The 12,965-nt window shown below is 54.3% G+C and overlaps 1 protein-coding gene and 1 pseudogene across 3 annotated transcripts; both read right to left on the bottom strand.

Moving 5' to 3' along the window:
- Positions 1 to 366: 366 nt before the first annotated feature.
- LOC132518686 (uncharacterized) lies at positions 367 to 1,755 on the bottom strand (annotated as a pseudogene).
- Positions 1,756 to 2,342: 587 nt separating this feature from the next.
- On the bottom strand, positions 2,343 to 10,035 carry ELAVL3 (ELAV like RNA binding protein 3). Of its 3 annotated transcripts, none has more exons than XM_060146673.1 (6): positions 9,822 to 10,035; positions 9,430 to 9,533; positions 5,718 to 5,871; positions 5,295 to 5,520; positions 4,502 to 4,540; positions 2,343 to 2,788 (listed from the first exon to the last, which is right to left on the bottom strand). In XM_060146673.1, the coding sequence occupies exons 1-6, from the start codon at positions 10,024 to 10,026 to the stop codon at positions 2,437 to 2,439; spliced, it is 1,080 nt and encodes a 359-aa protein (XP_060002656.1). In that variant the 5' UTR covers positions 10,027 to 10,035; the 3' UTR covers positions 2,343 to 2,436. The 3 variants fall into 3 exon arrangements, with proteins under 3 accessions (XP_060002656.1, XP_060002657.1, XP_060002659.1); XM_060146674.1 differs by having other exon boundaries at positions 2,343 to 2,767; XM_060146676.1 differs by lacking the exon at positions 4,502 to 4,540 and having other exon boundaries at positions 2,343 to 2,767.
- Between the last annotated feature and the right edge of the window lie 2,930 nt (positions 10,036 to 12,965).

The following is a 12,965-nucleotide window of genomic DNA, read 5'->3' as shown; positions in this document are numbered from 1 at the left end:
ATTACTTTAATGATTCCACTTCCCCTTTTATAAATAAATTAGGCATAACCACGTCTCGGCAAAACTTAAAGAAACAAAGAGAACATCGTGGTTCCTTTAAACTTGCAAACTGGATGAAGGAACAGAAATATACACAAATGTCCTTACAGGGCAACAAGGAGGATAAATAGTTAACATAGCAATAAGTTAAAACTACAAGAAGCTCAATTCGGCAAAAAAGTACAAGAAAGTTAACTGGTGCCAGTTTATGTCTGTTTTGTTTTTTTTTTTTTCTTTTTTTTTTTTTTTAAATCTCTTCTGTGTGTGTGGTTTTGTTTTGTTTTGTTTTCTCTTCCTTTTTTTGTCGCTTTTTTCTCTTCTGTTTGTGTTTTTTTGTCGCTTTTTTGATTTTTTTTTTTCTTTTTGTTCCTTGCAGCAGAAGCTCCACAGACGTTTAATAACAACACCGGGAGGGGTGGGGGAGAGAGAGCTGGGCAGTCAGATGGGGCCATGGCCAGACACCAAATGCAGGGACACCACAGAAAGGGCACTGAGGCTAAAATCGGGGTTTGCCATTCTCAGTTCTGACTGGGCCCTCTGCGGGGGTTGGGGGCTTCAAGGGCTCCCAGGGGGCTCCGGCTTTTGGCTTCTATTGGATTTTTGTTTGTTTGTTTTTTACAAAGAGTGAAAACTAGGGGGATGGAAAGTCCAGACAGAAGCCAAGGCCGGGGCTTGGGATAGGGGCTGCGTCCACTGCCCTCACTGATCTGGAAAGACGGAAAAACCCAACAAACTGAAAGGGGGTGACAAGTGGACGGAAAGGGAATGCGGGGCTGGGCCCCTGGGCCCATCCACCCTGGGCCTGGAGGGGAGTGTCGGGGCACTTGCTGCTGAGGAGGCTCTGGAGTGGAGAGGCTCAGGGCCTGGCCTCCCCCTCGGCCTCGTGGGCCAGGGCCTCAGCCCAGGGAGGCTCAGCCCCAGGGATGGGGGTCCTTTGGCCTCAAGCGTTGGGTGGGCTGCCTCCAGCCCACCATGATGCCAAAAGGACAACGAGGTATCGTGTGTCTGGATGCATGGACGCTGTGTGTTCACGCCTGTGTTCGTGGGCGGCAGGGACCATTGAGGAGCCAGGAGAGAGCTCTGCAGAGAACCTGGGGCAGGGGCGAGTGGGGCTGAGTGCCAGGAGGAGGGGTGGGCCGGCCTCGCTGGAGGAAGTGGGCTATGGACTGGGCTGGGGTCTGGGCTGTGATCTCTCGCCTGGGCCTGAGGGATGCTGTGGGCATGTCTGTGTGTCTCTGGGTATTGTGACTATGTTTCTCCATGACTGGGTGTCTAGATTTGTGTGTCCAAATGTAACTGTCTCCACTTCCATGTGGCCACAGGCACGTGTGGAAATGTTCCCATGTCCACGTGTGCACGTGTCCACATTTGTCCCCGGCCACATTCACCAGTGTCCACATCTGCCCGTGGCCGCATCTGCCCACGTCCACCATGGCCACATTTACACAGCCCCATACTTCAGTCTTCTGTTGTTTATACGTGTGTTTGTCTACGTGTCTGAATTGGGCCAGGGAGTTCCTGAGGCGTGTCTCTGGGTCCGTCTGTGCTGCTGTGTATCCCTGTGGGGTGTGTGTGTGTGTGTCCCTGTGTGTCTTCGCGTGGCTGTGTTTCTCTGTGTGGCCCCATGGACCCTCAGCTCCTAAGCCCTGCTCCCTGTGTCCCTGCCCCAGTTGGTAAACATAACCTGCCAAAATATTTTCTTTTTTTTTTTTGTCTTTTTTTGTGTTTTTTTTTTTCAAGTTCAAGAATCCCCAGTAAAAATTCTCCACGAGGTCTTTTTTCCCTTTTTACAAAAATAGAGTTTTTCTTCCCCTCCCACCCCCCCTTTTTTTCATTGTGTTTCTGTTTCCAGTCCCTCCCCCTGCCCCTCACATTCCACCAAGGGGCTCTGGGCCAGGGATGCCCACACCCCTCTCACGTTTCACTTTTTTGGGGATTTTTAAACCTGCTCCCCCCTCTCAGGCTCACCTAGGTGTTGGGGAGGCCTGGGCAAGGGGGCCTGGGAGGGCACCCCCAGCACCCCTCCCCCAAGCCATCCACGGAGGGTGGTTGAGGGTGTGCTGGGGGCACGTCTCTGCTTTCACTTTAGCCGAAAAAGGAAACAAAAACCTTCACCATGAACAAAACCAAGACGAGAGAGTGAACAGCCCAGCCTGGGGGGGAGGGGCAGGAGGACGGGGTGGGGGACCCCCAGGAGCCCTCCCATTCCCTGCAGACCCTCCCACCGAGTGCTCACCCTGTGGCTTCTGCAGGGACACGGGGCCCTCGTGCCGTCCGTGGTCTGCCTGCGCTGTCTCTCTCGGGCCCCTGTCTCTCTCTCTCTCTCAATCTCTCTCTCTTTCTCTCTCTCTCTCTCTGTCTCTGCTGCCCGGGAAGGGTGGGGAGGGCGGCGGTGGCTCAGGCCTTGTGCTGTTTGCTGGTCTTGAAGGACACCTGCAGCACGCGCTCGCCCAGGCGGTAGCCGTTGAGGCTGGCGATGGCCATGGCCGCCTCGTCATAGTTGGTCATGGTGACGAAGCCGAAGCCCTTGCACTTGTTGGTGGTAAAGTCGCGGATGACCTTGACATTGGTGACTGCCCCGAAGGGCCCGAACAGCTGCCACAGCACACTCTCATCCGCCTCCGGAGACAGGTTGTACACGAAGATGCACCAGCCAGCGCCCGCCGCGCCCCCCGACAGGCCCACGCCCGCGAGGCCGCTCATGCCGTCGATGGCGATGGGTGAGAACCTGGCGATGAGCGACAGGGGACTACTTTGGGGGTCACGCGGGCTCTGCCCTTACCCCCGGCATGCCCCCTGACCCTGTCATGACCCCTGACCGTGCGGAGACCTCGGGACTATGTGACCCCTGCCTTGGCCCCGTGACCTCCATCTGTGACCCCGCCTTAAGCCCCAGACTCTGAGCCACTCTGATACACCAGCCCCCGATCTCCATCCTACCTGGAGCCCTGTCCTGACCTCTGACCCTCCCTAAACGTTAGGTCCTCACCTGCGATCTTGCCCTGAGCCCCTATCCACCCCGACACTCCCTGACCTTGGACCCTACCTGGTCCTCAGCCCTCTTGACACTGACCCCCTCCCCACAACTGGCCACCACCCTTCCCTTGACGTTTCTTCCCACCCAACTCCTGCCCTCACCCCTACTCGGACACCACCCTGATCCCGCCCTTGGCGATGCTGCCCCTTTTGCCCCACTGGCCATCCTGCCAGGTGGAGGCCCACCCGGCAGGGCAGCGCTGGAACCAGGGTGCGAGCGAGGCCTTTAAGCGCCCCCTCTCGTTATTCAGGTCTCAGCTCAGCTGTCACTTCCCCGGGGTGGCCTCCTTTGACTCATATAGTGGCCACCTCCTCCCTCTGGCCCTCTCTGGCCTTTTCCTATGTATGTATGTATGTATTTTTTGGCCTCACCACGCGGCATGTGGGATCTTAATTCCCTGACCAGGGATCGAACCCGTGCCCCCTGTAGTGGAAGCTCAGAGCCCTAACCATTGGACCACCCGGGAAGTCCCCAGGCCTTTTTCTATTTAAATCATGTATTTATCCTTAGCTCCATCTTCCCTGCAAGGTTCTATTCCCTCGGTGTCCCGGCCCAGAACAGCTCCCAGCACCAGCAGGCCCTCGGGGGGTGGGGGTGGGGTCTGTGGAGTGAACGAATGAGTGAAGGCTCCCTGCCTTCCTGAGCCATTCCTCTGGTCACTGGGCTCACTCCCTCCTCCTGGCCTTTGCACAAGCCGTTCTTGCTGCCAGGAACTCCAGTTCTGCTCTGGCCCTGTCTCCTGAGCGATGTCTCCACTGGATCCTTATCACCCCGTCTCCTGCCCCCTTCACAGCCCAGATCACGGTTCATCTGTCTCCTTCCCCAGTGGACTGAAATAAGTAATAACAGTAACCATAATCATAAGAGACACTGCCTTTTAAACTGAGTGAGCCTGCACTCCGTGCCAAGCACCGTGCTCAGTACCATTCCAGCTCCACCAGGGGCCAAGTCTGGCCAGGCCACGCTGGGTCCCCAGCTCAGAGCCAAGCTCCTGGCCCTCAGCATGTGCTCAATAGCTCTTGATGCTATAAACATGGGGACCTTCAGAGGATCAGGGATGTGGACAATGGAGTGGGTGGGGGGCCTCAAGGTCCACCCCCAGCTATGAGGCAGAAGGGGGCATTCTGTGACCCTCAGCATAGATGATCAACAGTGGCCAGTGGGGACACAGCTGTGACCCGGGCAACACTGCCTGCCTTTCAATGGGGTGGAGGAGGCCACAGACAGGCCCCCCAGATCCAGATTCTGTAGTAGCAATTTCTAGGCATTTAGTAGGCTCAAGGACCCCCAGATCTCTTAATGGCCACACTATGCCCAGACAGGGGTGGTCCTGGGGGATGAGGTGGGGGATGGGGGCCATAAGGGCAAAAGGGTCCAAGGAGGGACGGCGAGGGGCTGGGGGCAGTGGGGCGGGGGCACTGTTACCTCTTGACTCCGTAGGCCATGTTGAGCAAATTGTCCAGCCTGTGGAGGCAGAAGGGGTGGTCACTGGTGGCTTCTGGGCACACCCCCGGCTGTGACACCGGGCAGCCAGCCTGCCCTCCCCGCCCCCACCCAGCCATCCAGCAGTGCCAGCCCTGCCCCCGCCTGCCTGCTCCCCGCCAGGCTGGACACCGCCTGGCACGGAACCGTGGTCACTCGGGCACCGCCTCTTGCCTGCCCTGCTGCTGCCCAGCCTGCACTGGCGTCCTCGTCCTCCCCCTCCCGGCCGCCCAGCCCTGCTCGCCTGCCCCCCACCCCCCAATCCGTCCGGGGCTTGGGTCCCGAGAAGGGAAGTCTCTTCTCCAAAGTGCCTGGGCCAGGCAAGTGACAACGCCTCTCTGAGCCTCAGGGTCCCCGTCCGTAAAATGAGGACAAGTTCTGTCCTCACGGGGTCGCTACGCAGAAAAAGTAAGGGTGCCTGGCCAGCAGGGAGCTGAAGCCACGTGCCCTTGGCGGGGTGGGGGAGGGGGTGGGTTGGCAGTCAGAGCTGGGCCTGGTCAGGTGATTCTAAAACTACTGACGCCAATAATGCCACCCTTAGTGGCCTGCACACATTGAGCGCCTGCTGTATACAAGGGTCTGGCCTCAGCACCTGACAGACCCCCACGTTTCCCCTTTTGTCCTGGTTTCTCTCCGCCCTGCAGGAATGGGGTTCGGCGAGGGCACCTGCAAGCCTAGGGCATCCGGCCCTGGGGGTCTGGGACGTCTGGGGGGCAGGGAGCGGCAGGGGGCTCACCGGAAGCGCTGTGTCTGATGGTGCAGGGGGCCTGCGTAGCGCCTGGCGGAGGACTGGTAGAGGTGAGTGAGCAGGGCCTGCCCGGTCTTCTGACTCGGGTTGTTGGCAAACTTGACCGTGATGGGCTCGGCCGCACCTAGCGGCTTCTGCCCGTTCAGTCCTTTGATAGCCTCCTCGGCCTCAATCCTCTTGTCAAAGCGGATGAATCCCACACCCCGAGAGACACCTGCCGGGGCGCGAGGGCGTCATGGGTCCCGCCCCCTCCTGGGGACCCGCCCCCTCCTGCGTGACCCCGCCCCCCTCCTCGCTGCTATTTCCGGTTTCTCCACTCTGGTCCCACCTGGGTGCCTTAGCCCAGTGCCCCCCACCCTCCCACCCCCCCTCCCACCCCCCCGCCAGGTGCACTCTCCCCGGCAGCCTGACCTGTGACCTGGTCCACCAGGATGCGAGAAGTGATGATGCGGCCGTACTGGGAGAAGAGCTGCTCCATCTCTTTCTGGCTCATGGTCTTAGGGAGCCCGCTGACGTACAGGTTCGCATCCCGGATGGAGGCGGAGCTGGGTCTGGCATAGGACACCTGGGGGAGGGTGTCAGGCGGACAGGGGTGAGGGCAAGACCCATTTCAAATGGGGAGGGAGAGGCCACATTCAAACCGCCACTGAGCAACAGAAATCCCTCATCCGTTTATTCAACAAATACCGCAAGTAGTCACCATGGGTGGTGGGTGGGGTCAACCAGGGCTTGGGGGAGGGGATGTGGCTGTGACCAAGACAGCGTGGCCCTGCCCGCGTAGAGCGGTGAGAGGGACCTGTCATCCGAGGAGGTCAAAGGAGCTGCGCCCTTGGGGTCACATGTCTCCCTGGGGGCCTCAGGGACCCTCACATCTCTAGCTCATGTTCTCAGGCTGGATATTCCATCAACATTGACACTTCCCACTCCCTTGGAAAGTGAACCTGGGATGCTGGCTGGCCCCTTCTCTTCCCGACTACAGTGGGCCCCTCAGATCTTTAGCGCCCAGCTCAACCCCGACGACTCCCAAATGTCCGAGCCCAGCATGCGCCTGGCCCCTGAGCTGCACACCTGCGTGACACCTGCCTTCAGGTACCCCACGAGGAGGCCTCATGGGGGATCACACTCAGCACCCCTGACTTGCCCTAACTCAGTAATGACAGTTCTGTCCTGGCTGCTCAGGTCCCGAGCCTCGGGTTGTCCTCAATGCCTGTCTGTCACACACGCATCCAACCACCATCCATCCTGTCAGCTCCACCTTCCTCATTATCTGGATAGAATTCACACACTTCTCCCCATTTCCACTGCCCTACCATTGCTCACCCTGACCAGTGCAGCAGTCTCTGCCCTGGTTCCCTGCTCCACTCTCGCCCCCACACAGGCTGTTCCCCCCACAGCAGCCAGGGGGCACCTGTGAGCATCTCAGCCAGGTCACATCCCTCCTCTGTTTAGAACCCTCCGTGGCTCCCACCTTCCTGAGTTAAAGTGCTTCTCAGGGCCACCAGGCCCTTCACGACCTGCCCCATCACCCCCCTACCCTCATCTTTGCCCACTGTCCCCCTCCACATCTCTATTCCAGGCACATGGGCCTCTTCCACATTCCCCAAACACAATAGGTGTGCTTCACCCTCAGGGCCTTTGCACTTGCTGTCCGCTGTGCTTGCAACTCTCTTCCTTATTTTTCTTCTCCAGGTCTCAGTTGAAATATCCTTCCCGTCCTTTCCCATCTGAATTCGGTCCTCCACCCTTATCCCTGTTACTCTCTGTCAAAGCCCTTCTCTCAGCTGTGAAGTAGACACGTTTTAGTATGATCCTTCGATTCATGTCATTAATTATGGTCCAGCCCAACAATGAAACTCTCTGCAGCTGTTTAAAAAATGGTGGACGTGTATATTTATTTCCCCGAAACAGTGGCGAGTATTGTAAAGTGGGGGAAAGAAAAGTCCATTTACAGAGCAGCGAGTATTGTGTGACCCCATCTCATTGTGTGTTTATCAATGTCCTGGAAACATGGTCTGGAGGGCCCACCCCTAAACGCTAGCAGGGTGACCTAGAGCTGGTGGGGGAGGCGAGGTGGGATAAGCTCCGTTCCCCCTTATTTCTGCTGATGTCTATTTTCTGTTTCTTCTAAATTAACCTCTGGGTAGATGGGGGTCATTGTAAAGGGTCTGGCTTTTGTTTGGGGTGGTGAGTTGTGAGGGCATATTACTTCATTAGAAATAGCTAATTAAAAAACGAACAAAATGAATAAATTAGGCCAAGGGCGGATGGGGGTGAGGGTGTTCATGGGGTGGGGGCAGGGGGATGCTAACTGATGCAATTGTGCACACCTGGGATCCTCCAGAAAAAAGACAAACACCACAGCTGCTATTATTTCTGTAATAATAATTAAAACTCATGGCCATGTATTGGATGGTTTCCACTCTCCCCTACCCCGTGGGGCTGTGAGTTTTGAGGGGTGAGGACTTGTTGATGGATTGGAGCTGGGGGAGAGGGGAGGGGAGTCTCAGCTCCTGGGTGGGTTTTGGGCTCAGGGGTCATCTGAGGCACAGAGTAAGTGTTCAGGGGCCTTTCCCATCCTTTCATGACATGGGCTGACCCAGGTCCCTCACGTGGTATGGGCTCCTCCCACACCCCCTCACTAGGACGGGGCCTGGCACACGATGAATGGCTGGAACTATCGTGGGCAGAATCTGCTGGAACACCTAGTCAGGACCAACCACACACTACAGCCACCCAGGCAGATGCACATGCATGCACATACACCCACACAGAGGGCCACGCTCTGGTATTCACTGCACAGCTATGGTGACTACACCAGCAGGAGGGTGACACAAGGCCACCGCCACATTCACGGTGACTCTGGGGGTCTGGGATAATTGCAGTAAGAGTCGCAGAACCACACACCTGTCACACCACCACACAAGCCCTCAATGTCACACACGTTCCATCCTGAATGGGGCACAAGTAGACACACCCACACAACTTCACTGTAACACACAAACACCCTGTCACAGCCAGACACACCTACGCAGCCCCACCAGGTCACAGCTGGAGTTGCAGTGCATCACAAAGCACCTGTCAAATAAACACCACGTCTCACAGACACAAGGTGACACACCCTCGTCTATAGCAGCCAGACCCACATGATAACAGCCACTCACATAGCCAGGGGGTCCCATAGCCACGGGGTCCCACAAACACCATGTCTTATAGCTCAGGGCCCCCCCCCAACATATGCACCACATCACACGCACACAGTGGCCCTCTGGGTCATACAGTTCATCACTAGGGTCCACTCTCACAACCTGGGGGCTTCTGGGTCTACTTGGCCATGGAGGGACCCATCAGGCCCTCGTCAGCCTCCACACCAGGGAGAGGAAGAGATTCCGGCACCTCTGTTCCCATGGCGAACTGGGGGCCAGATGGGCATCCTCCCCAGCCCAGCCTCCCCCAGGGTTCAGGAGCAGATTTGTGGGGCGGAGCCCAGACACCCACAGGCAAACCTAGAGAGGGGGTTTCCATGGTGATTCCCTGCAACCCCCACGGCCTCCCGGGAACCTGGGCTTGCAGGGTCCCAGCTGCAGCTGCTGAGAGGGGAGGTCATGGGGCGAGGGGCATTGTACAAAGGTGGGGGAAGGGCCCACCCCTAATCCCACCCTCCCAGACCCTAGTTAGGCTCCAGATGGCAGATGGGCCCCCACCTCTCCCCCATTTCCATGACAAAGGCAAGGAGAGGGCTGCCCACCAGACCCTGGTCACTCTCTCCTACTGCTGAGGGGGTGGGTACCTCCAGGGCCTGGCTGACTCCTTGAGTTGCCGGAGAATGTGGGGCTGATCATCTCCCCATTGACAAGAGAGGAAACTGAGGTTCAGAGAGGCAGAGCCATTGGCCCCGGGGCCCCAGCCAGAAAGCCTTTGGGGATTGATTTGAACCCCTTAGGGGATGAGCCATGGGGGAGGATGGGCAGCAGTGGGGGGAATGGATGTATGGGGAGGGTATGGTCGTGGGGGGCTGGGTGGCCATGAAAGGGTCAGTCCAGGTGGGCGGTAATAAAGAGGAAACGGGCAGAGCCAAGATGGGAAGTCACAGGAATGGGTGGCAGTGGGGAACGAGGGTGCTGACCTTGATGGTCTTCGTCTGCAGTTTGAGGCCGTTGAGGGTGTTGATGGCTTTGTCTGCATCGTTGGGGTCAGAGTAGTTCACAAACCCGTAGCCGAGGCTCTGCCCTGCAGGCAGGACCAGGACAATGACCTCCCTGGACCTGCCAGTGTCCTCCCAGACCCCGGCCTGAGAGACTGACCACCCCCCTCAAGGTTATGAGAACCAGGATTCCACCCTTATTTGTTACCCCCAGAGTACTACCATATCCTGAGGACAGCTCAGACCCCCCAGGGTCCCACCTGCTCCCATCACCTCCCACCTGGGGTCACACCTGTCTCTACACCACACCTGTACTCCTGTACTCCTACCACTTCTGTCCCCTATCCCCACCCCCCACCTGCCAGCAGCCACACCTGTGATCTTGTCCCGAACCAACTTGCAGGACTCAATGTCACCAATGCTGCCGAAGAGACTCTTGAACTCATCCTGGGTCATGTTCTGGGGCAGGTAGTTGACGATGAGGTTGGTCTTGCTGTCATCACTGGCTCCGTTTGTACCAAGGAGTGGCCCGTTGGGCAGGGCCGGGCCAGCCGGGCCCCCCGCCACCTGAGACTCCATGGCCCCGAGTATCTGCTGGAGACAACAGGCCGCACCCACTCACGGCCCAGTTCCCACACCAGGGACCAGTGGGAGTGAGGAGGGGCTTGGTGGTGACAGATCAATCAGGTCTGCATAGGCTTGAACATACAGAGGGGATAAGGTATTATTCTTATAGTCCCTTCCACTTCTTGAGCACTGGGCAAAATACTTTACAGGTGATTTTATTCTGAAAAAGTCCATATATTAATGCCATGTATGCCCATTTGCACGTATGCTTGCCTGTTTGTCCACAGCCAGTCTGCATTTTTAGAATAATGAAATGAATACTTTGTATTCAGAATAAGAATTACATTTTTATTAGCTTTGAAGCCCTCATAATCCCAAACCTGACCATGTACTTTGCTCTTCCCACCAAATGTAATTCCTATCCCAAATGTGTTAATATTTCTTTTGCTTCATGCATAATTTACCCCCACAGGTTTTCCACTGAGCCATTTTGGGTTTTTTATGTATATCATAATAACACCTGCAAATATAATGACAGTTTTGTTTCTTTATCTCCAATCTATACCTGTTATTTATTTTTCTTGTCTTGTTGCAGGGGCTACATTGGCTTCTTTATTCTTGACATTAAAGGAAATGTTTTAAACATTTCACAGCTAAATATGATCTTTACTATAGGTTTTTTGGCAGATGGCCTTTATCAAGTTAAGAATGTTTAATTTTATTCCTAGTATCTTAACAAGATTTTTTTTAAGGAATGGATATTGAATTTTATTGAATATCTTTTTCTGCATCTATTGAGATGATTTTTTGCTTCAATATTTTTTTTAACAGATAGGGAAGAGGGCTTTTTATTTTTATTTTTTAAAATTAATTAATTTATTTATGGCTGCATTGGGTCTTCGTTGCTGTGTGCGGCTTCCTCTAGTTGTGGCGAGCAGGGGCTACTCTTCATTGTGGTGCACGGGCTTCTTATTGTGGTGGCTTCTCTTGTTGTGGAGCACAGGCTCTAGGCACGCGGCTTCAGTAGTTGCAGCATGCCGGCTCAGTAGTTGTGGCTTGAGGACTCTAGAGCGCAGGCTCAGTAGTTGTGGTGCATGGGCTTAGTTGCTCCGCAGCATGTGGGATCTTCCCGGATCAGGGATCAAACCTGTGTCCCTTGCACTGACAGGCGGATTCTTAACCACTGCACCACCGGAGAAGCCTGCTTTAATATGTTCATGTAATAAATTACATTAATTGATTTTCCAATATTAGGTCAACTTTTCTAAGCTACACTAAACTTGGTCATGTTGCAGTTTTGTTTATATACATTGTTTGATTTGCCAACTTTTTTATGGTTCTTTGTTTAGGATTTTTAACCTCTATATTCAGGAAGATATGCTTTTTAAAAATTTAATTCACACAGAGGCTCAGGTAGAAGTTTATTATGCTATGACAAATAAGGAATTTGAGGCTCCGAGATGTTAAGGAACTTGTTGAAGTCACACAGCATATCAGTGGTGGCACTGGAATGCAAATGCAGACCTGTCTAGACCTGAAGACCACTCTACCATTCTCTATGACAGTCAACCAGGCAGGTACCAGCTCTGATAACTCTTCGCTGTGTGTCCTTGGATATGCTCCTTATCCTCCTGGGGCCTCTGGTTCACTTTGCTGAAAATTCGAAACAATTAGTAATGGCTATCTTAAGCGCCACGTAGAGAAGACTTATAAAGCCGTGTCTGGGCTCAGAACGAAAGAGGGCTGGGATTGATTGGTATTGTCTGTCATGGGCCTGGGAAGGGAAAGTAGCTAGCATTTCCTTAGGTCTTCTCCTATGTCACAGTTGGTGAATAGGTTGCCCTTACCTAGAAACCCAAATAGATTGGTAGAGTCTTCCTAGACGGATGAATTAAGAAGGATATAAAGCTATATTCAGTTTCAGCAGTAAAGATGACTGTGATTGATGAGCAATATCTGTTGTGGCCACAGAATTAGAAAGAGCCAGCAGGTACACATCATCTCAGCCATCCCTGCCCCAAAATTCAATACCATAATTGTTCCCAAATATTGCGCATACTATGTGCCAGGCACAGTGCAAGGCCCTCTGCAGGGAATGTTTCTTTTCTTTTTCACCACTCTGAAAGGAGGAGGGTTTTATTACCCCTGCTTAGGAGATGCTATGGACTGAATGCTTGTGCCCCTCCAAATTCATATCTTGAAACCCTGCTCTCCAGCGCAGTGGTATTTGGAGGTGGGGCCTTTGGAAGGTTATTAGGTCATGAGGGTGGAGCCTTATAAAGAGGGACGGGAGAGAGATGATCTCTCTCTCTCCACCCTATGAAGACAGTGATAACACAGCTGTCTACAAACCAGGAAGCCGGCCCTCACCAGGAGCCGAATCAGCCCACACCTTGATCTTGGACTTCTCAGCCTCCAGAGCTATGAGAAATACGTGTCTGTTGTTTAAGCTACCCAGTTTATGGTATTTTAGTCAGCCTGAGCTGAGTAAGACAACAGATGAAGAAAGTGAGGTTCAGAGATGTTTGAAAAATTACCAAAGATCATGCCGCCCATAAACGGTGAAACAGGGATTTGCGCATGAGCTTTTCTGATTGGGCATCTGTATTTCCAACTTCCACGGCCAACCGAGACTAGTGCTGGCTCTAACACTTCCCAGCTGCGTGTCCTCAGGTATGCTACTTAACAGTCTTTATGCTACGACCTCTGCTCCACTTTGTTGAAAACTCCAAATCACCAGCATAGTGACCAGAGAGACCCATCTAAAGCCAATTGTGGGTGCAGCTGGAAGGCATTCTGGGATCAGTTAGCTATGTCTGACACAGGCAGTCATGAGAAGTGGAAGTGGGCTTGTCTTGTCCACAAGACAAGCCCTGCCTCATAATGCTGCTATGAATAATCATCCTGCTCCATTGACACCTACCGTGTCAGGTACCAGGGAAATAACTCAG

The sequence above is a fragment of the Lagenorhynchus albirostris genome, chromosome 3 (genome assembly GCF_949774975.1).
Source record: "Lagenorhynchus albirostris chromosome 3, mLagAlb1.1, whole genome shotgun sequence".
Classification (NCBI taxonomy): domain Eukaryota; kingdom Metazoa; phylum Chordata; class Mammalia; order Artiodactyla; family Delphinidae; genus Lagenorhynchus; species Lagenorhynchus albirostris.
Note: the sequence above shows the minus strand (reverse complement) of the source record. Positions and strands in the feature narration are given on the sequence as shown.

Coding starts and splice junctions, on each gene's coding strand:
- ELAVL3 (XM_060146673.1), bottom strand. CDS start 10,026: ATGGAGTCTCAGGTGGCGGGGGGCCCGGCTGGCCCGGCCCTGCCCAAC. Junction 9,534..9,821: donor GGTTCGGGACAAGATCACAG/GTGTGGCTGCTG, acceptor TCCTGCCTGCAG/GGCAGAGCCTCGGCTACGGG. Junction 5,872..9,429: donor TGCAGACGAAGACCATCAAG/GTCAGCACCCTC, acceptor ACCCTCCCCCAG/GTGTCCTATGCCAGACCCAG.